Source organism: Sturnus vulgaris, chromosome 12 (genome assembly GCF_052056855.1).
Source record: "Sturnus vulgaris isolate bStuVul1 chromosome 12, bStuVul1.hap1, whole genome shotgun sequence".
NCBI lineage: Eukaryota > Metazoa > Chordata > Aves > Passeriformes > Sturnidae > Sturnus > Sturnus vulgaris.
In genome coordinates this window covers 1,419,264-1,440,700 of record NC_142254.1, presented here as the reverse complement: position 1 = coordinate 1,440,700, position 21,437 = coordinate 1,419,264, and the positions used below count along the sequence as shown (strand labels likewise).

At 41.2% G+C, this 21,437-nt stretch overlaps 1 protein-coding gene across 1 annotated transcript in view; it reads left to right on the top strand.

Annotated features, from left to right (window-relative positions):
* The window catches only part of CMTM4 (CKLF like MARVEL transmembrane domain containing 4), a 30,026-nt gene extending 10,026 nt beyond the window's left edge, over window positions 1-20,000 (top strand). The window contains exons 2-4 of the mRNA XM_014887909.2: window positions 8,556-8,732; window positions 17,641-17,739; window positions 18,626-20,000. Coding sequence (XP_014743395.1) covers window positions 8,556-8,732; window positions 17,641-17,739; window positions 18,626-18,799 — 450 coding nt within the window. The 3' untranslated portion in view covers window positions 18,800-20,000. The remainder of the gene's footprint in view (window positions 1-8,555; window positions 8,733-17,640; window positions 17,740-18,625) is intronic.
* Window positions 20,001-21,437: the final 1,437 nt, after the last annotated feature.

Sequence of the window (21,437 nt, the reverse complement as noted above, 5' to 3'; positions counted from 1 at the left end):
TTTCCCACACAGGCTGGCCTGTGAACATGGATGGGAACATGAAGCCAGTTCAGAAGTGTTGATTTTTCTGTCTTTTAAAAGCTGAATAGAGAGTTCTCATAAATGAAGCAATAGGGCTTTTTTGTACTTGATTTAAAAATCATGCAAATATGATCTCAGTAATGTGCTATATTCCTGCAGATAGGGAGTGTGTATGTGCAGCCCCAAGACAAGAACAGGGCAGTTATATCTGCCCATTTTGTTTAAATAGCAAAGATGTGATAAGGTCTGCATTCTTCCAACTTGACTCAAGGGAAAATGCCAGAAAGTGGAGTGGAAAGGACACTTCACCCTTGCTGGGAGGTTGGGTGCTGTACTGGGAGGTACCTCCTGAGTGTCCCACATAGGTGTTACTACTCATAAATGCTGATACAAAACAACTCAAAAATGCTGGTAGAAAACTGGTGACTCTGCTGACTTCAGTGCCACTAACTATTAAATTAGTCTGTAAGACTGACAGGATTTGGCAGTGATTTTTAAGGAAGGTTTTATTTACCTGCTTTGGTGCCTGAAAGTGAGGCTTGCTAACAGAGCAGTTAAGCTGGATTTATTCTCCATTTTGTTACCTGTGTTTTTACTCTGTGGTACTGTTGTGGTAAAGCCTGCACGAGTAGGACTATAGCAGCAAATGGGACTAATGGGAAAATATTTTATTCTCCATTCTCTCCCCACTTCTTGCAGCTGGCAGTGGCTGAGGAAGATGCAGATGACTCAATGCATACAAAATTACCTTCAGTGTGGCACCAAAGAAATGCATGATGGTTTCTTTGACCTACTTTTGCCTCTCTTGCTGAAGAACATGATATGCAAATGCTGGTCAGATTGTGATAAAATTGGACTTGAAGAAACCTAGCTGGGTAGTCCTGCTGTTTAAGAATTTCCACTCAGTGTTGTGTGAGTGCTTTAATCATGGTTTTTATCAGTACTCTGGAGCCCTGTTCTGAGGCATGGCTGCACTGCAGTGGTTTGTGTGCAGAGTTCCCTGGGCTGGTGGCCTGTCCCTTTCTGGGGCAGGCAGGGGGACACTGAGGCTTCCTGAGAGAATTTTACTGCTGCTCCTGGTGAGCTGCAGCTGCCTCTGAGGAACTTGCCCTGTCTGGCACCAGGGAGCATCATTTACAGAGCAGCTTGTGGAGCTTGGGAGTTAGAGATGGATGTGCAAACTCTGCTCCAGACACTGCCAGAATGAGCACCAGACAATGAATGGGAAAATTAAGTATCAGAATATGGTGAAAAAAGGGTGAAGAACCATCTACCTCCCTTAGTTTTTCTGTTTGATGACATTTGCTGAGGCACAATTCATGTACTGTAGATACACAATAAACCTTTCCATTTATGAATTGTTCACTTCACTGGGTTGTTCAGGAATGAAGTGATTAATGCAGAATATGAATGGGAAAGTTAGAAATGTGAGACTCTGTGTGGGGATTTTGTTCATTATTGTCTTGAAGGACCTGTTGCTTATGAAAATATTTTGATTTGTGCTACACAAGAATTATAGTTTCTGGGGGCTGGAGGCACAGGTTCCTGTGGAGAGGAATTGGTGGGAGAAACCAGTTATATTTTGCATCTTTTGTTTGCCTTTGTTTAAAGCATGGCTCTGTATGGTCTTCAGATGAACCTTCCTGTAGGGTGGGGTTGCTAAAAAGCCATCGATGGACTTTTGTTTATGGGACAGGTGGCACACTACATTAATTTTTGTCTAATCTGGAAGGTTTGTTTGAATCTGATTCAGATTTCAGTGGGGAAATGTCATGTGCCTAAAACAAAAACTTTCTTGCAATGTGCCTTGGCTTCAGATGCTATTCAGAGGTTCTTTTGGTCATCTGCTTGTTGGATAAAACCTAAAATACATCTAAATCAGACTTTTTTAGGGGGAGGATCATTGTTTTTGTTTTCTTATGAAGAACTATATTTGTTTTATCTGTCACAACCTACTGTGTGTTTAATGGTACTTGAATTGGAATTGGTTTTGCATTTATCTGGCAGATAAGAATGTTTGTTGCATAAGTGTGTCCAAGCAATAACAAAACTCTGTACTAATGCAGTTAGCAGGAAATAAGTCACCACATCATGTCTATAGCTTTTTTTTCTTCTAGATTCTATGGTTAAGTTCACTTTAAAAATTGATGTATTTCTGGTTTAGCCAGTTGAGAAATTCTTCTGTTCACTGTAGTTCAGTTCATTTTTTGTAGAATAAGCATTAGTTTTGATGTCATAAATGTTTCAAAACAAATATAATTCTGTTGTTGGTTTTGAGTGTTAATTACCCTCACTTTTAAATATGACCCTTTCTCCTAATACACCATCAAAATGTTTCAGGCCTCAGCAATATGGTCTGTATTTAGAATTGTTCTTTTGCCTAAATTGAGAAGGGGAAGTCAACAGTAGCTGAATCTGAGGGTTATGGAAAGCTGCTGGAGGTGGCAAAAGATCAGTTGATTTAGTAAAGATTCCACAATATTTAATTGCCCTGAAGTTTTGCCACATTACAGCTAGAAGTGAACTAAGAAATAATGAAAACTCTGCAGCTTCATGTAAAACACTAGAGGTGCAATGATGATCTGAAACTCAAAATTTTCTGCTTTTATTTCTACTGTCACCACCCAAAACCGGATCAGAGGTGAATTGGGAGGCCTGGTTGAATTTCTCTGGGTTTGTTTGATTGTATTTGTGCCATTAGAGCACAATTTAATTTATCCAGGGTGCTGAATCACTGATGCTGCTTAAGCTTCCCTCTCTGCTAAGTGTTGTTTTCCTAAACTTTCTATCTTGCAGGGAAAATTTAATGCTCCTTTGTCATTTAGGGCCCCTTGCAGTCCCTTACCAGAGTTAATAACACTTTTCACGGATTCTTGAGGATGCAGACCAGGAGCAGGGAAATCAGTCATTTTTTGCTTAGGGTAAAAGATGGTTTCCTGCTGGAGGAACAGGACTGTGTTTGAGCCATGTGATCCCAAATATTCATATCTGTGCCAGCTGTTTTAGATGTGGGAAATGCATGTGCTTTGCAAGGAATGAGACCCACTTCGTTTCATGCATAAAGTTGGGACTGCTGGGCCAAGGAAATGAGAACAGTAAATCTAGATTTTAATTCAAGAAAGTTCAGTGTCTTCAGATACTTTAAGCCGTGTAAAAGCAATATATTCTTCCCTGTTTTGTGCTTGTGTATTCTGCTGTACCATTAATTTAAACAGTCTGGATGTAAAAATGTCTTGCTAGTGTGACATTCTTACTGAAATTCTGTGGGTATTTTTCAGGCAGAAAAAATGCTGACCATTTTGTGGGTTTTTGGAAATCATGCGTAATTATGTCATTTAACCACACAATAAGGCTTTCTGTGGTAGTGTTTTAGATAAACAGGAAAACTCATTTTTTACTTTGTTTTCATTGCAGAGCTGTCTTTTTTTTTATTTTTAGTGCAAAGTTCTTCGATTATTTTCCTCAAAAATATAACACAACATATTATGACAGGAAAAATACACCTCCGAAAAGTTCTTTTTCAATGTTGGTACCTGTCACAGCACGTTTTCTCCATTTTGGGGAAATACAGTGTTTTATGTGTGATGTGCCTGTGTTGCCAAGAAAGTGATGTAAATATGAGCCATTTACATAGCCCTGAGGCAGATGATTTCTTCATTAAGGGCTCTTCTCCGGGGGAATTTGCAGGAAAGTTGAGATGGATGCAGTAATGGTAGGAGGCTGATGTGGCTGACTCCGAGGCCATTGGATCCTGGAGCAGAGGCTCTCTCAGGAATTCCCTGGCCCTGAATTGTGGTGGCTCCATGGAGCTGCTCTGGGGGCTCAGTGCAGGAATTCCCTCGGCTGTGCTGCACACCCCAGGCAGTGACACTTGCCAGTTTATTCAGGGCTAAAAGCACACTAGGGCATCATTGGGAAGAACATCTGGTATTGAATGCTCTGTTTGGGGCTTTTTCCTCCTGCCTGTGAGGTGTGGTGGTGGGAGGTGGGGGATGAAGGGCAGGGATGCTCTGTCACAGCCCTGGAGCTGCACTGCACACCTGGCAGAGCCAGACCTTTCCCGAGCACACCTCCTTCCTTCTCAGCCTGCTTTGTCTTACAAGAGAATAACAAGAGTGTTACTGCAGGTGGCCTGGGATACCTCTGCATGCACCCCAGCATCCAGAATTAGCAGATGTTTCCATCATGACAAAGTTGCATTTTGATGCAATAGTCACTGTACTTACTTTAAGAAGAGTGGAAGTAGAAGAGAAACCAAAAGCAACATCTAAAAAAGAGAAAGATTAGTAGTAAAAGAGGGCTATACAAATTTTAGGGTGTTGGAGGAATTAGAGTGGAATAGAAAATTCTCCAAAGTACTTAGTGCAGAGAAAAACAGATGAAAAGGTTTGTTTGTTCATCAGAGAAAACTTTCTCTCTTGCCTCAGCCCGAGAAAGCTGTAGCTGTGTTATTTGTGGGAGAGAGCAGTAATTCATGTAAGAGGAGATTTCCACCACATTCAACTTCTCATTTTTCCTTGGTAAACCAGCCTTGAAACTTCTGCTTGTGGAAAAACTTGTCAAATCTCATCACCCTACACTATGAAAGGATGTGTGATTTGAAAGTGGGAGTTGACTCCTGTGCTGGACAGATGTCATAGTGTATTTTGTTGGCCAAGACCTATGCTCTGATATGATGCTGTTCCCCTGGTTTTCTGTTTTTTTTCAGCTAGTCTTGGAAGGCAGAAGCAGGATCCTGGTTTTTGAGTGTTACAAAGCAAGGACTGAGCTTTAGCAGCTGGGCAGTTGGGGTTTTTTCTCTGTATTTTTGTGTCTCGGTCACCTGGGGCATGGAGGCTTCCCAGGAGGGCTGGAGGGTCTTGATCCTGTTTTCCTCATCCCAGGAGAGTGTGTGTAGTCAGCATGGAAAGGCAAGGCACCAGTTTTATCTGGGATGTGAGCTGTGGCAGGGGGAAGAGCCAGGGAGGCTCTGGAGAAGAGAATTCCTGCAGTTTGCAGTGGGGCACTCACTGCAGCCAAGGGCTGCTCTGTGTTAATTCACTGCCTCTTTCATGTACCCTGTCTCATCAGTAATTTATTTCATAAATTTAAAAACACAAAGATAATGGCTGTTAGCACATAGTTTTGTTTTTTTTTTTTAATTAACTCTATCACTGGATGAGCTGTGGCCTTTGAGAAGCAGCTTTGGTTCATGTGGCAGCATTTGCACACTTTTAAGCTCTCTGAGTAAGTCATGGGGCTGTGGAATCAACCCTGTGTATTTCACCTTCATTTCATGTGTTCTGAGTAGTGTGCTTTTTTTATTGAAAAATAAGTTAGATTCCTCTCTGAGGGAATAGCCAGTGAAAGTGATACTAAATATGTTTTATAGAAGTTTCATGTGACTTGTAACTACAAGTTGGAAGGATGCTCCTGGCAAGTTTATAAATGTGTAGGAGGACAAGATTAAACTGATGTTTTAGATAGAATATCTTTGGTATTGAGGACTGAGATTTCTATTGTGATTAGGAAAAGGGACGTTTCTGTAGGAGGACAGCTTTTTTCTGATGTAGTGATTAATGTGGATTTCATTTTTTGCCATGGCTTTGCTGTGAGACAGGAGGGACAGGTAGCAGGAGAATATTATCTGTAGCACTGGCAGCATGGACAGTCTTTGAGAAGGGGGACATATATTTTTATTGCAAGAAAAGTAGTAACAAATTTAGTTGTAATCTTATTTGAAGTACCAAAGAGTTAGAAATAAATTGTATGTATGGGAATATTGTGCTTTTTCTGTCTCCTCTATCAGGCAGGGAAGCAATTGAGGTTTTCTCCAGCCTCTCTGATGAATTTATCAGTAGACTTGGGCTGCTACTGCCCAGGCCACTGCACACTGCTGCTGCTGCATGTCCTAAACTGATGGCACATCTTTACTTGCATTTCAAATGCTTTGGGTTAAGTCAGGCCTAAGTGTACACAGCTCATGCTTTTTTCTTGTAAGAGTGTGTCACAGGTAAATGTAATTTATAGTTTCTTAAGGGATAAAATGAAATCTAAACATAGACTTGCTCTGGAGTTTATTAATTCTGGGCTTGGGAATATGTAAATAGCACAGGATTATTTGAGTTCATTGCTCCAAGTGCCTCTTCAGTACATAATTAATTTCTAACGCTGTTTGCAGGAAACTCTTTGGTCCCTTTTGGGCTTTGCCAGCCAAGATGGATGTGTTGGCTTTGAAGAAGCAATGTGTGGAGAAGAGTCAGTATAAAAGTTTATCAGCAAAACACCACAATTGTTGCCCAGCATAGCAACTGATGTGCCAGAGATTTTGGATCCTTCAGCCTGATGTTGGTGGCACAATTTAGAGTTGTTCATGTTTTGAGAAAACGAACCTAATGTTTGAGGCTTGTACTACAATATTTCTAGAGAATATTGCAGAACCATATCTTCTAAAAGAAAAAAAATTACAGGTGTCATAATATATTAAAAATTGTGACAAGAAAAGCAGAAGCTTTATTATATTGTAAAATCCAGAAGTAGAAATTTCACTGGCTAACATTTAGCATTCATATGTGATGTTGATCCTTCTTGAAAGAGCCAAGATTGGTTTTTAAAGCTTTTTTTTTTTTTTTTTAATTGTATATTCAGTGTAATCTTCCGTTTTGAGGCTTGTGTTTACAGCGAAGATGAACTACATTACATGCTAATACTTTAAAATGAGGCTGTGTCTGGACAGTAATTTTTTTTTGGTATGCGTGTCATTGCTGAAATCCTAGTTTGACTTTGATTCTGAATATTCCATTTCATGCATGATCTTTCTTTCTGAAGCTATTCAGTGCCAAAGATAAAATCTGAAGTGTTTAATTACTGGGTATCCATTGAGAATTTGTTTGATGTGAATTGGCCTGCTCTGTTAGCTGACAAAAATTACTGTGGCATCTGCTGGCTTTAATGAACGCGTGCTAAGTGAACTGTGAGAGGCTTTCCAACGAAGTGTGAGTTTTTTTATTGAAGTAGTTTTGCTGAGTTTTAATCTGGTTTTGAATTTACATTTTCTGCTGTATTCTGAAGTACGTGGCAAATGAACACGAGGGGTATTTTCCTTTTCTTAGAGTTACTGCTCATGTTAGTGGCAAAAATTCGTTCTTGGTGACTTCTTTCAAAATCCTTTTTCTCCGTTTTGCAAGTTTTGTTGTGTGAGGCAAAGACAAACCAATGGATGAAGCATAAAAAGTGCTTGAAGGAATTGCATCTGCAAAACAATGAAGTTGGCAAAGAAGGATTTAGCAGAAATTGGTTTTTATCCTGACTTCTGTCAGTCTTCTAAACACACATTTGTGCAAAACATTCAGACTGTCGAATATTTGGCTCTGAGGAAAGTATCTCTCTTAGTTCCTCATCCTCAGACGGAAGTGCTTACTGCAGCCTCGGTAGAATTTTGTGGCACAGCAAGAAGAGAATTCCACCTAAAAAATGTCAGTGGGTGGAAGGGGGTGGTTGTCCTGAAAACCAAAGCAAAACACTCTTAAGGCCTTCCTTGCTTGTCCTGGAAAATGCAAAAACCGCAACAAAACAACAAAAAAACCCGAACCCATCGATGCTTCTTGGTGCCAGTGTTGTTCGAGGAGAATCTCTGGCACGCAGCCGTGCTGTGAGAGCCCCTGGTGTGTCAGTGCTGGCCCATGGCACCCATGTGGTGGCAGCTGTCCCTGCTGCCTCATACTGGGCTCTGGGGGGATAGATTTTAGTTTTGTCCACTGGGCTGACTTTATTTCCAAGTACAGCAAGTGTCACGGTTTTATCCTAAATGGTGACTTAACTGTTGTTGAATTCAGAGTTAACTCTTCCAATACATCCTCTGAATTTAGTGTGACCTGCCATTATCCCAGTTCCATGTTTGTGTTTGCAGCCCCAGGGTATTTGCCTTCATCTCTTAGCTGCTTGTTTTATTGTGCTATAAGGGAATGATGAAATATGTTTTTATATGAAATACAGTGTACTGACAATGATAAATGTGAAAAAGGCAGGCATTTTTGGAGGCAGGTAGAAATCCTGATCTATTCTATTTTGAATTGATTTAGATCTCAACTGGTAGTGATTTTTAAGTAATAATCTTTATTGACACGTCTTTCATAATCACACAACATTAAGACTCTGTATTTGTGCTTGAGGTTGACAAATGCATTCCATCATCTAATTTTGGAATAGTGTATCATGAGTAAAAAATGAAATAAAATGTTTGAGGTGCTGTTTGCATGTTAAGCCAGTGGCCTGCAGGGGTTTCATGCTTTTTTTGGGGTATCTTGGTCATTTTGATGTTAGAGTCTTTGTAATTTTGCTCAAGTGTTCTTTGTTGAACGGGATAAATCCGGAAAATCTTGCATTACTTTGCTTTTGTTTTTGCTCCCTAGACAGTGCCCTGTTGTAAACTAAAATCACACATTCCTGAGTGTAAAGCCATCATGTTCCCAATGGAAATTTCAGGAATACTTGTGGCTACTTTCAAAATGTGGAAATCTATTTATTTTTTTTTTCCTACTTGTTTTTCTTCCCAGCTTTTGGCACTGACCGCGTTCATCTGCATCGAGACCATCATGGAATGCTCCCCTTGCGAGGGCCTTTATTTCTTTGAGTTTGTGAGCTGCAGTGCACTGGTGGTTACTGGAGCTCTCCTGCTTTTGTTCAGTCTCAACCTTCACACAAGAATACCCCAGATCAACTGGAATCTTACTGTAAGTTCACTCGAATTCTCGCTCTGTGAAAAATTGCTGCAAATCTGGTTTAAGTTTGGTCTTTGGGCTTTGCTTTCTCCTGTTATTTAGTGTTGTGTATGAGTGTTCTTTCTGCTGAGTAAAGTGTACATTTTACTAATATTTATTTTGAATGCTAACAGCAGAATGAGCTGTGAAATGTAGCAAGATTAAACTACATTAAATAGAACTAAAGTTGTTTTTTGGTAGATTGTCTTTGGGAGGACAAACTTCCTGCTAATGCCAGCAATTATGCTTTGTAGATGAAGTGGATAAAAATGCAGCCTGTAGTTATTTGACTTTGACAGATACTGTATTTACAGAAGCCCGTCCTTCTCTCTTAACCTGGATTTGGGTTTTTTTTATATTAAGACAAATTTGCTACATAGATTTTCTTACACAGAATAATAATCATTGGGCAGTAGTATAGAAAATGAAGTGCTGTCTGTGAAAATGGAGTGTTTTGTATTGCCTCCACACCTAACTATTAAACACTGACTGCCGGTGCTTAATGTGCTCTCAGATATGAGGAGCTTTAGGAAGAGAACTGCTGGCAATGCACATTCCTTTTGTACAAGTCTCTATTTTCATGCTGTATTCTGAGTTAAACTTTCAGACTAGGTTGCATAAACACAGGTCACAAAATCAACATGTTAAGTGACTCTACCAAAAGATCTGTCAGCTTCAAGGACAATATTTATACCAAATTCTTTGGACAATACAGATACAATTGTGCCAGTGTTCCGTTTTATGTTATAACAGTAATTTTGCAAGTACTGCTGGAGTCTCAGAGGTTTTTAGGCTTCTGTGTGATTAAAAAAAAAATTAAGTGTTATTTATTAATGTTGCAGTTTGCTTAGTTTCTCAGCCGAAATGACTTGTTTAAATTGAGACTGGAACATGGAATTAGATGATCCTTTCTATCCTGAGGCTGCATAGTTAATTGATGAACTCCTCTAGGAGTGCTTGGTAGCTAGATGAGGTGTTCTGTGAGCTGTGGCTGAACTGTCCAGAAATTAACCCTTTGTGGTGGCATCAATTGTGTCTGCTTAGCACCTGTTAGGAGATATTTTGGGGAAGGGGGGGGGTTAAAAATCCAATCAGTTGTGCTTTGGGATTGCTTTGTTTTGTCTTATGAAGGTGTTTTTATTTTTGAGCAGTGTCAGGCTCTGCCCCCCTTGCCTAAAGAGCATTGGAGCAGTATGAGCAGGTTGGAGATCTGCAAAGGGCACGTGGAATATTCTGCAGTGCTTTGCTTTAGTTCAGATTGCCACATCCAGGGGCAGAAGGAATTTGCCATGATCTCCCAAGCCTCATTCTGTTAGTTGTGTACTGAAGATGAAATGCTTCTCCCATCCTATAGCAGAGCTCTGCAGGAGTGAGAAGGGAGCTGACAGCTTGTGTCTTCCATGAACTGATGAGCCCATCCTTCTTCCAGGTGTTTCTTACAGATTTCAGCAACCTGATTACATTTGATTTTTATTTATGATTATTTGATTTTAACTAACAGTTGGGACTGTTCCTCTGACAGGAGTGAGGGAGTACCTTCATTGCTTGGGACCGTTCTGTGATTCTACAGCTGTTTCTGCTCCTTCAAGTACAGAATGTGAGCTCAAAGGCTGCTGATAAAACACCTGTGGGACATTACTTTGGCCAAGTTAGAAGGAAATGTAAGAATGTAGGGCTCTGGCTGATTTGTTTTTCTTTTGCTTATTTTGGCATTTTATTCTTTACGATTTAAATGTATGTTCATACATTATTTGCCTCTTTCAGTATTTATTACTTCCCTGTGTTTTGATGGTCATTTTTATACCTTTGCAGCCTCTGTATATGACACAGCTACTACAGGAGTTGCTTTCTAAACAACAATCTTTGACATCCCCGAGTGCTTTAGGAGGAAGTCACTCTTGCTTATTTATAAATTCATCAAGATACATGCTTTTAAAAATGCATATGACTTTATAATGCATATTTCTCTTATGGAAAGTCTCAAACATTGCTTTTAGACGCTTTGTGAGAAGAAGAGGCTGTTGCAGTGCTTGAAGGAATTTAATTGACTTAAATTTAGGAAGAAGTCGTTCTTTAAAAATAGCACTTCTTCCTAGGAACCATTGAAAACATTTGCTTTCAAATGATCCTATGTATTAGAAAGTACCTGGCCATCAACTGCTATTGTCCAACACAGGATTGTTTCCTTTAAAAGTTTATTAAAAGTAGAATTCTTTCCAATGTGTTGTGGATATTGGCAGATGTCCCCTGTCCCTGGCTGGAATGAAAATGTGGATCAGTAGTTGACTAGGATCTAAGAGATACGCAAAGCTGCTAAAGTTTTAAGAAATACATATTCTTAGCCATTTGGGAAAAAGAGATTTGTTTTGATCCTAATTAGAGACTTGCCAGTCATTTTCATATTTTCCTGAGGTAAACACGCAAGAAACATGGAGCTGGTGAGGGCAGAAAAGAGCCTTGTCTGGGTGTGTTGGAGAGAGGCTGGTTTGTTCCAGAGAGATGAAAGAACAGTCCCTTGTCTGTGTTGTGCAGCACTATCAATATTATGCAAAAATGCAAAAGCTGGGGAACCTGTCAGTGGAAATTTCCATTTCCTTTATTCCTCACAGCTCAAAGGGAGCCCATTCTGCAGGGAGATACAGGAGTGGCCCAGGGGAATGGGGAGCACAGCAGCTCCTGCTCCACAGGAGCTCAGGCACATTTGCTTTCACAGAGGGCTAATGAATTTTGCTATAATATTTTGTCTATGCCTAAATTATCCTTCTTTCTTTTTTCTAAAATTCATGATTTGCATCTCTTGTGATGTGCAGGGAGAGTTGAAGGTCTGGTATCCAAGGGGTGAACGTGAGCTGGCCCTGCAGGAGCAGGGCTGGGCAGGAAAGATGCTGGAGTCCTGTGCTGTGACTGGGATCCTGCACACGGCTGAGGTGTGACTGGGATCCTGCACTAAGATCTTTCCTGCTCAGGGAGACACCTCAGTGATGCCCTGGAGCTGGGGACACTGGATTTTGGCATTTCCTTGGATGGGAGTTCATGTGACAAGGGAAGCCAGATTATCTGAGTACCAGTGTAAATCTCTGCATGATCAGCCAGTAGAATGAGTTGTCTGTGAAGGAAAAAAATCTTCCAAGCCATTTTGACCATTGATGTTTTGTTTTAAATTATTTTCTTGAAGCATTCACTGGAGTTACACTAGTGTATTTCTGGGAGTCCAGTTCTGACTGCAGTTTTTCAGCTTAGAGCAGCTCAGAAGTGAGGAACAGAACTGAGCACAGCACAAAATCCCAGTTCCACCGTGCTGGACTCAGTCCCAGGGAAGCACCAGGGAGCAAACAGGGACCCAGGTATTGGTGTTAGAACACACAGACCAGCTGGGCAGTTTTGTGCTGCCTGAACATTGATTTCACCAGCTCTGCATGGCTGGGCTTTTTCATTGTTACAGCAGTGAATATTTGTGTGCAAAGCAACTGACACTTGAGGAGTTGGCAGAAAATTTCAGTGTCCTGTGCCAGTCTTGCCTCTGCAGAGTGTAATTACAAAGCTGTAGTTCACAGGCCTTCGCAGGGCAATCTTGATTTTTATTTCTATTTTTAATTTATTTTTCCCCTTCTGTTTTGAAAAAAACATCTTGCTTTCCTTAGCTGTTGAATGAAAAATGAAGTCAGTCATCCTTGACCTCATGTTTACTATTCTCGAAATAGCAGTACCTGTTAATGATGAAAATGAACATTTTATACGTTTAAAAACAATTACTAGAATTTCCTCTGGGCTCTTCATGGACTGTTCTCATTTGGTGCATGATGTAAATGTTACTCTGTAATAAATGCAGTCTCAAGTTTTAAATACAAGGAACATAATGTATTTTTTATATTGTAGGTGTGGACTATTGCTTTGTGACAGTAACTTTCTGAAATTTATAGTCATGGACTCTTCTATTGGGCAAGCAGTGCTTATGTTTATCTTGTGTTTACCTAGGTAACTTTAAATATGGGAAAAAAGAGATGGCAATTAATGCTTATACAGTTAATTTAGTTCTTTCTACCTAGAACTTACTTTTGCTTGATGAACCGTGTTTTCATTTTTAATTGTAGTGCAGAATACTCAAAGAATGTTTAATAACAGAACAAAGTTCTGGGAGTTTCACCAGAGGTGCTTGGTTTAGAAGACTGACTGGTATGTTTGTAACCTTCAACTGCATAGCTTCATGTAGAAGTAAGGGAAGATGTTCCCAAACCTTGCAAATAAAGTACTGGCTGGGGGAAAAATTAAGGTCATTGCACAAAAAAATTAAAGTAATAACTAAAAAATGTGAATAACCACACTCACCCTCTCTTCCCCTGACAAACAAACCAGCAAACCCAAACAAAACTAAAAGGAAATGTTACTTTGAGCTCTGTCTTATGTGGAAGATAAATCAGACACCAGAAGGCCACTGACTCCTGTCACCTTTTGTGGCAAAGTCAGGCTGTTGAAATGTGCAGGCTTCTCTTCCAGAGTACATTACTTCAGCCACTTTAATCTCCATCTAGATGTAAACTTTTGGATTTCAGAAAGCAAATGACAAGAGCAACCACCAGTTTAAATGTCATATCTTTGTTTGCATGAGTTTCAAGTGCAATATGGCACTGTCTGCCTTTTAAATAAGAGTACCTGGTCACTTGTGCAGGATGACACACAGGGTAAAAAGGCTGGGCAGGAATTTTGATGGAATGATTCCTAAAAGCTTGTGTGAAGCTGTGGAGAGCTGTGAATAAACATGAATGTTACTGAAGCCTCTGAGCATTGGAGGCAGCTCCTGGTGATGTCCCAGCCCGAGAGGCTGAGCAGCAGTGTGGAAGATCTCAGGAGTGACTTGGTGGCACTTGCCAGCTCTGATAACAGAGCTCTTATTTGTAGCATCAGTTCAGCTTTTCTATCCTCATCAATCCAGAAGCTGTGTGTTCCTGGACCCTTAAAAACAAGAGTGTGGGAATGGTCACACAATCATGGGATGGGGCTGCCCACCTGCACAGCAGAATCAGCAGAACAGAAGTGTTGCCCTCTTCTAGCATAAAATACTTATCTTGGCATAAGCTCATCTTCATCCACAGTGACATCATCTCCTCTGCCTTGTCCTCCCCCTGAGTGGGACACAGAGCAAATCCATGGCCTTGGATGCTCTCTGTTGGACTGACAGGACCACTGGGGACTGAACAGAATGATTTGCAAATAAACTAGCAAGTGACCAGAAGTCATTTGTTCACTTGGAATCATTTTGGAAAGGAGAAGGAGAGCAGCAGCAGCCTGGAGTGGGTTTGATTCTGTTATGGATGGCAGCTCTGTACAGCATTTTATGGCACAGCATACTGTCTCATGAGGTTGCTGTAATTTCAGCAGAAATTCTTCTACCTCTGTGATGTGGTTTTACTTTGTCTATAAATATAATAGCAAGAAGTTGAGCTCCATCGTGGCCAGATTTGAAGCAGCTCATCTTTTTTCAATTAGTTTATTCTTATTGTCACGATTATTCATTTTCTCATACGTGGAAAAAACTTGCAGTGTTTTAGGGAGTGTCCTCTGCTTCTTGCTGTAGTTTGTTTTCTTTTATTTCTCCTCTTGTTTCGACCAAAACTATCAGGTTTTGGGGTTTTTTTTCTTTTCTTATCTTTCTGCTCCCACACTTTGGATTGAGGACCTCCACTGCTATTTGCCTCTGTGATGTCACCATTACATGTGTGTATGACAGTGTTACTGCTGTCATTGCTCCTTAAGCTCCAAGCAGTCTGCTCTGGGGATATAAAATCATTTTCATTTTAGCTTTTTCAAAAACCAGCCTTAATATATGAATGTGAATCAGTTGTTAATTGCATTAGAAAAGTTTGACCTAAACAGGGAAAATGGAGTTGCAGAGATGAATAAATTGGAGCCTCAAGATATAATCAATTATTTAGATTTAAATTGTTGAATTGTCTGTATAGAGTTTGATATTCTTTGTAAAAAGTAAATTAGAACAAAATGCCAGTGATGATGACAAGTTTCTGATGTACTTAAAGTACATTAGAAAAGGCAGGATTTTATATACTGCAGCTTGAAAGAAGCCTTCAGGTCCCTTTGAAGTGTGGAGCTGGGTGGTAAATGTGTCATGTTATGGGCAGGCCTGGCCCTCTTGCTTACACTGTGCTCCTTTGGAAAGGTCCCCAGGGTGACAGATTCTAAACATCAGAGGTCAGCAGGATTAATTAATGAGCACATCTGACCCCATAAATCGCAGGCCGTCATGTGCCACTCCTGTAGTCTTTAAGTGAGGTGCTAAGGAAGTAGAAAATGTGTGTGTGTGTCTGGAAAAGCATAACCTGGATTATAAGAAGTGAAAGGGTAGAATATTAAATCCATCTTTGGCTGCTTGTCCTGATGGTTAGGTTGGCTACAACCAAAATTAGCTTCATTTTGAATATGCCTTCCACCTTAACTTCACAGCTGTTGATTTTGTTTTGCTGTTAATCTTGTTGGCTTTCTGATGTTAAGCTTTTAAAACAACCAGTATTTTTAATTGTTTGAATACTGGAGTCTTCATGTACACAGCTCAATCTTTTTAATATTCAAAGTAGTTTAGGTTCTTTTGATTCATTCTGTGAGAAATTTTCTCCTCCTTTCAATAACTTCTGTGGCTTTTCTCTGTACCCTGTCCAATTTCTCAACATTGTTTTAAAAATGTGGATACTGGATCAGGACACAGCATTCCAGTGTCCCTTGCAAAGGTAAGTTTGCCACCTGTCGTGTCCGTATGTCCAAAGGAGTGCAAAAGTGATTTTTCTCCCTTTCTTTTGGTCATTGCAGCACCTCCTGAGATGCTTGCCTACAGTAGTTACTAAGTTCTTCTGAATTTTTTTTTCCTAGGATTTTGTCTCTCTTCTGCAGGTCCTTCCTGTAGGTGCCAGATGTACTCTGGTAGTAAAATACACAACCTGCAGTTGAATTAATTTTTTTTTTGTAATTATCCAAAAGCAGCCCTCTCCTCAGTATTAAGTTTCCCCATTCTTGGTGACACACATATATTGACATAGAGGCTTGGTGGAAGTGCTGGAGCTGGATCTGTTGCAGATATAGTGAGACTTCCCCTCTAGTGGGAAAAAGATTTGTGCAGTTGAGAACCACAGCTCGTGTTGGCAACTGCAGGAGCACAGGTAGAGCTGTAAATCCAGAGCTGCAGAGGGGCACACTTGGAGGAATTGTGTAATGCCATTTATTTTCTGATACCTCTATTTATATAAAGTTTAAACTTTATCTTTGCAAAGCAAAAGTTATATAATTAAAACTGCAATAGCTAGTTAATAGAATTTGGATTTGTTTGGTGTCCTAAGTGCCAGGTAGCATTTATCAGTGAGCTTGAGCAGGGATAGAAAAATATCTCTGTACACAGGCAGGTGAGAAGTTGGTAGGAATTTGTTAGACCCACAATTTTGCTTTTGTTTCTTTACTGTTTGTTTGGGTCTTACTGGGCTCGTGACGTGAGAATGGAAGGGCCATGAGCCATGGGAACCTCTCTGATTCCTTGGGAAAGTCCCTGTTTAAGATGAGGATCAGGCCACAGTGCCTCATGCAGTCTGGACAGTCAGTTTTGATGACCAGCTGTTGCTGAGTCAGTACCCTCAAAATAGATTGTTTTCTGTGAATAACAGTGCCAGAACCTTCCATTTCTGCAGTTACTTTCTGCAGCATTCTGTGATCGTGGCTGGGAAAAGAGATGATGTGGGGCTGGCTGGCTGGCACTGTTCCCTTCAACTGGAACATAGCAGTGGGATTCATACCCAGCAGAGTAAGTCTAGAGTTATGTCTTAAGTCTTCTAAACCTGACTTCTTATTGCACTTCACAAGATGCACTTTGGGGAAAAAATAAAATAATTATTAAAAAAACGGCAAAAGTGAAGGAGCTGTAACAGGAAGTGAGCCTGCCTTGCATGTGGGAGAAGAGAGCCAAGTAGAACAAATTGTCCTTGAATTCTAAATACTGTGATTGTTTTTATATGGTGGGAGTTGTCATGTTCACTGTGGTTTTGTTTTGTGTGGGTTTCTTTCTTTACCTCAAGCCTGTAGTTGCACAGCAATCTTGAATGCAGGTTGTCTTTCCATCCCTTCTGTCTATAGTAGAATCCACTTCCCACTGATTTGATGTTTGTGCTGAATTGTCCTTTCTTGATCCCTCCAGTCTGACCTCACCTGTTCGTTCATGGTGGTTTTGTGGTTTGGGAATGGTGTTCTCCAGTTCAGTGGGAGCATGCAGACAGTGCAGTGTCCATACACATCAGATGTGAAAGGTGTCCTGATAACACACTGAACACCTTGTCCTGGATGAATCTAGACTTTGTTTCTTCTGTTATTTATACCCTTGAATATTTTTTCCCTGATCAGTTAGTCTTGTATTGATGTAATTATTTTTGTGCAAATGGCTGCCATTCAGAATTTCTCCTTTGGTAGCAGTGACATCTTAATGATCCTGTTTGAGGTGAGGCACAGCAGCATCACCATCTGAACACCAGTGACACATGCAGCACATGTGACAGGAATTGTATGTTGCAAGTTGTTTCTCTTTGCTTGGAGCAAGGCAGTTTTCCCTGAGCATGTTGTGTCTATGTTCTAAAATGTCTGCTTGAAGCATCAGCTTTATGCAATAAATAGGTAAAAATCTCTGTTCTTGCACTGCTGCAGCTGTTACTCACAGAAGTACATGGCACATGGGTGCCATGGGACTGCAGCTCCCACCCCTGCTGCTCCTGTGGGACACCTGGGCAACTGCAGAGGAACTGGCAAAGGGCTGTTCCACTTCTTGTTCCAATCTTCTGTCATCACTCCTGGAAAAGCAAACAATCATCATTTAGTAATGCTTCTGAATTTATTTTTTTAGGATCTGGTCAACACTGGACTCAGCACTTTCTTCTTTTTCATTGCCTCTGTAGTACTGGCTGCTTTAAACCATAAAACTGGAGCAGAAATTGCTGCTGTGGTAAGAATTTAAACTTGTTTATATCTGGCTCTTACCTAGTATTAAAATTAACTTTTACTCATTGACTGAATACACCTGTTGCCTTTGCCATCACAATTTACTTCTACGTTCACAATTTGCTATGAGATAGTTCTTATTTGAAGTTAACATCCTAGGAGCTTTGTCTGAAGGCTTGAGGCAAGAACAACAGAAAAATGACTTTCAGAGAACACTTTACAGTTGAACTTGCCTTTCTCTTTGATGCCTTACATGATCCTCTCTATGTTGCAAGCGTATGGAAAAGATAGAGCCAAAAAGACAGAAGGAATTGAAGCAGCTTGCACATAATTTGCCGAGTTCTTGCTCAGTGCAGATTATTTTTTTGTTCTGTGGAGTGAGTGTAGTAGCACCTCAGGGTTTTAAATCTACAACAGTCAGTTCAAGCAAATTAATTTTGTGTGTGAGTTGGTGACTTCTTATTATTTTCTTTTTTATTTTCTTTTTAACCTGGTTTTTAAAAGTATCTGAGTTCTGCAGAAGCATGGAGGAAAAACTGCAAAGCAGCTGCTTCTCCAGGCCGATGCTCTGGACTTGTCACTTTTTGTGTGCACCCTGAGGAATGAATAAGCTTTTGGATGCAGAGCTGGTTTCTTTACTAGAGCATGTTCCACTGGGCTGCACTACAGGATTTAATTGTTACGTTGATAGTCAGAGAACTCTTGTTTTCTGGGATCATTGGTCTTAGCCACTTCTGCAATTCACTGAGAAGAAAAACGTAATTTCTCAGGCCATAATGATTTATCAGTGCAAATAATGTGGGAAACTGGAATTCTGAGAACTTTGCTGTGAAACTGCTTTTCTTCTTGTTTTCCAAAGTTGCCTGTGACCCGTGTTTGTGCTCCTGCAGGTGTTCGGTTTCGTGGCAATGGCAGTGTATGCCGTGAACACGTTTGTGGCAGTTGGGCAGTGGCGTTTGAGCAGCAGGCAGCAAAGCAGCCGGCAGAGCAGCGATTACATCCGCGCTCGGACAGAGTCCAGGGAGGTGGTGCACCGCCCCGACATCCAGCGCCTGGACGCGTGACTGCACCCTCCGCTGGGACTCAAAGGGAAAACAGCACTCAGCTCCCTCATGGAATAAGCGTTTTGGCTTCATTTAAGGAGGAAAAGGTGGATCCAAGGGTGGGGAGGATGCCCAGCCCTGCACGTGTGCAGAGATGCGTTGAGCCAGAAGCTGCTGTCGCGGAGGCAGAAAGTGTTGGCCCTTCAAAAGGAAGATCCCCTCGAGACCTCCACACACAGACATGTGCATATATTATATAGCACACAGAATATATAATATATGTCTGTTCTGAAGTATGTCGTTGTTTTGGATTAACTGCACTGCAGTTTCCTTCCCTCTCTGAAGATCCACTGTTCCTTCACCTGCCCAGAGACAGAGCAGAGCTGCCCTGGCTGGGAGGGAGGAGGGACATGCAGGGGAGCAGATGGAGCCCAGCCGTGCCAAGGAGCCAGGGCCACTCAGCAATAACTCAGCCAGCGAGGCCTGTCCATCCCAAACTGTGTCTGTCTGTCCTGCACACCTGCCTGGCTGCTGGAGACCCCTGCCATGTGTTCTCATGGCTGCTGGGAAAGGGCCACGGCCACTCTGGACTGGGCTGAGGCTGGGCTGGTCACTGCTGGCCACGGGGATGCACTGAGTGTGGGTAGGTGGTTGTCTGCTCAATGTTGGGACACGTTCCAGTTGTCATTCCAAAGGGGGAAAATAAATATGTTTAGGAGATGGGATGGAGAAAAGGGGCTTGAGGGGCACGGTAGAGAATGAAGGGGTTGTCATCCTATAGACTTACATTCCAGCCATGGCTTTCTTCTTTTATTTTTTCCTTTTTTATTTTTTTTTAAGGTTCAACATTTCTGGAAGTTTTTGCTGGAACTTGCTTTCCCTCTAAGCCCAGGGTAAGCAAGAGCTAGCAAAAATTTATGTGCTTTTAAAGTGTTCCTAAGGTTGCAATGTTGTGATTAATATAAGGTAAATATTTCTTTTTGGAAAGATGGTTGTTCTAAAATTAAACCTAAATTGGTAGTAGGTAAACCTGATTTTTATTTTAACTGGGAGTTTCTGCAGATTTATTCTCCTTATGTTTCTTTGGAAAATGAATTTAGCTAATTGGAAAATAACATGATTGTATTGATTTGTTTAGAAATAGTTTTACTTAGCTGAAAGGTTTTTTATTTTCCTTGTACTTCCAGTGAATGAATTACATTTTCTCTACTCAGAACTCAAATTCAGCAGTAATTGGCTAGACAATGTAACAATATTATTAGGAAGATGTCTCTTGATATTTTTCTGTTTCTTTGTTGTTCTTCTCTCTGTAGTGCATTCTATGGCATTTGTGTGCCTGTGTGGAGACAGTGTGTGTGGGAGGAGATCTCTGGAGTGAACTCCTTTGTGGTGTGAGGAAAATGCAAAGCTGTGCAATTAGTGGAATTGTTTGCCATGTATGCCTGAGCTTCTGTGTCCTGCTGGAGCTGCTCTGCTCAGGGTGAGTGCAGCACCTGGAGCTTAAGAACAGCAGGCAGTGTATTGGGGAAGAGTTATTTAAGCATGAAAACCAAGTTACACCAAACAGGAGATCAGGAGAAGTGCCTGGGCTGTTACAATACTGGAGGGAGCTGGGACAGTGAAAGTGTGAACCTAATGCTGCAATATTCAAATTGAGCAGCAGAGAATTATTTTGATGAGTTGAAAAAATGGTGACAAAGGTGACACGTTTTTCATTTTCAATGTATTGACGTCTACAGTGCATTTCACCTAAGTGGCTAAGATGGAGATTAAAATTCAGAGTTACTGATGAGGTTAAGGAAAATTTGCATTTTCTTAGTGATGGTTTATCAGTTCCAGTAACATTTTAGTGTGCTTTATTGGATGTAATGCCAAAGGGAACCCTGGTTTAAAAGAAGATTGAACCAACTCTTGGTGTTGGGATAGGACAGAGACATTCCACAGAGGGCTGTCTCACCTGCCTGCATTCCCTGAGCACTACATGGCAGTTCCATGGCCAGTGTGGTAAGAGATAACAATTTGTTATTGCCAGGACTGCTGTGACAGCCCTGCTGTTTGCCAGCACTGCCCAGGACTGGCAGAGTTTGCAATGCCAATTATTAAAAGATTTTTTAGAAGTAGCACAAGCATAGCCAGTCTGGAATTGTAAACTGTCTTCAAAGCAGTTTGGATGCAGGTTGTAAAAAACCCCAAGCAAACCCAAACCAGACAAAACCAAAAAAAGCCCCCAAACAACCCACACCAAAATCAAGCCAAACCCACCTACTGAAATACAAAATACAAAACATGGTTCTCTGGAAGATCCACGCTTTTAAACTGGAGTTGCCATCTGAAATCAGGGAACAGGATGGTGTCACAGAGGGATTTTGTCAGGAGTGTGTCCTGTCACTGCCAGGGCTGAAGGAACATTCCCAAATCCTCTCCTGTGCTCCCTGAGCTCATTGTGGTTGGGCAGAGCTCTGGGAGCTCTTGTGCCTCTCTAGGCTTAGGAATTTGGTACCTTTAAGCCCCTGGACCTTTCCTGGCCTAGAAGAAGGGTAGCTCAGGGGTTTTCTCTGCAGTGAGGTCCCAGCCCCTCTGAGCTGCAGGGCAGGAGCAGAATGGGGCAGTCACACCCCCCTGGCATCCCTGGGCAGTGGTGCTGCCATGGCCCTGGGGC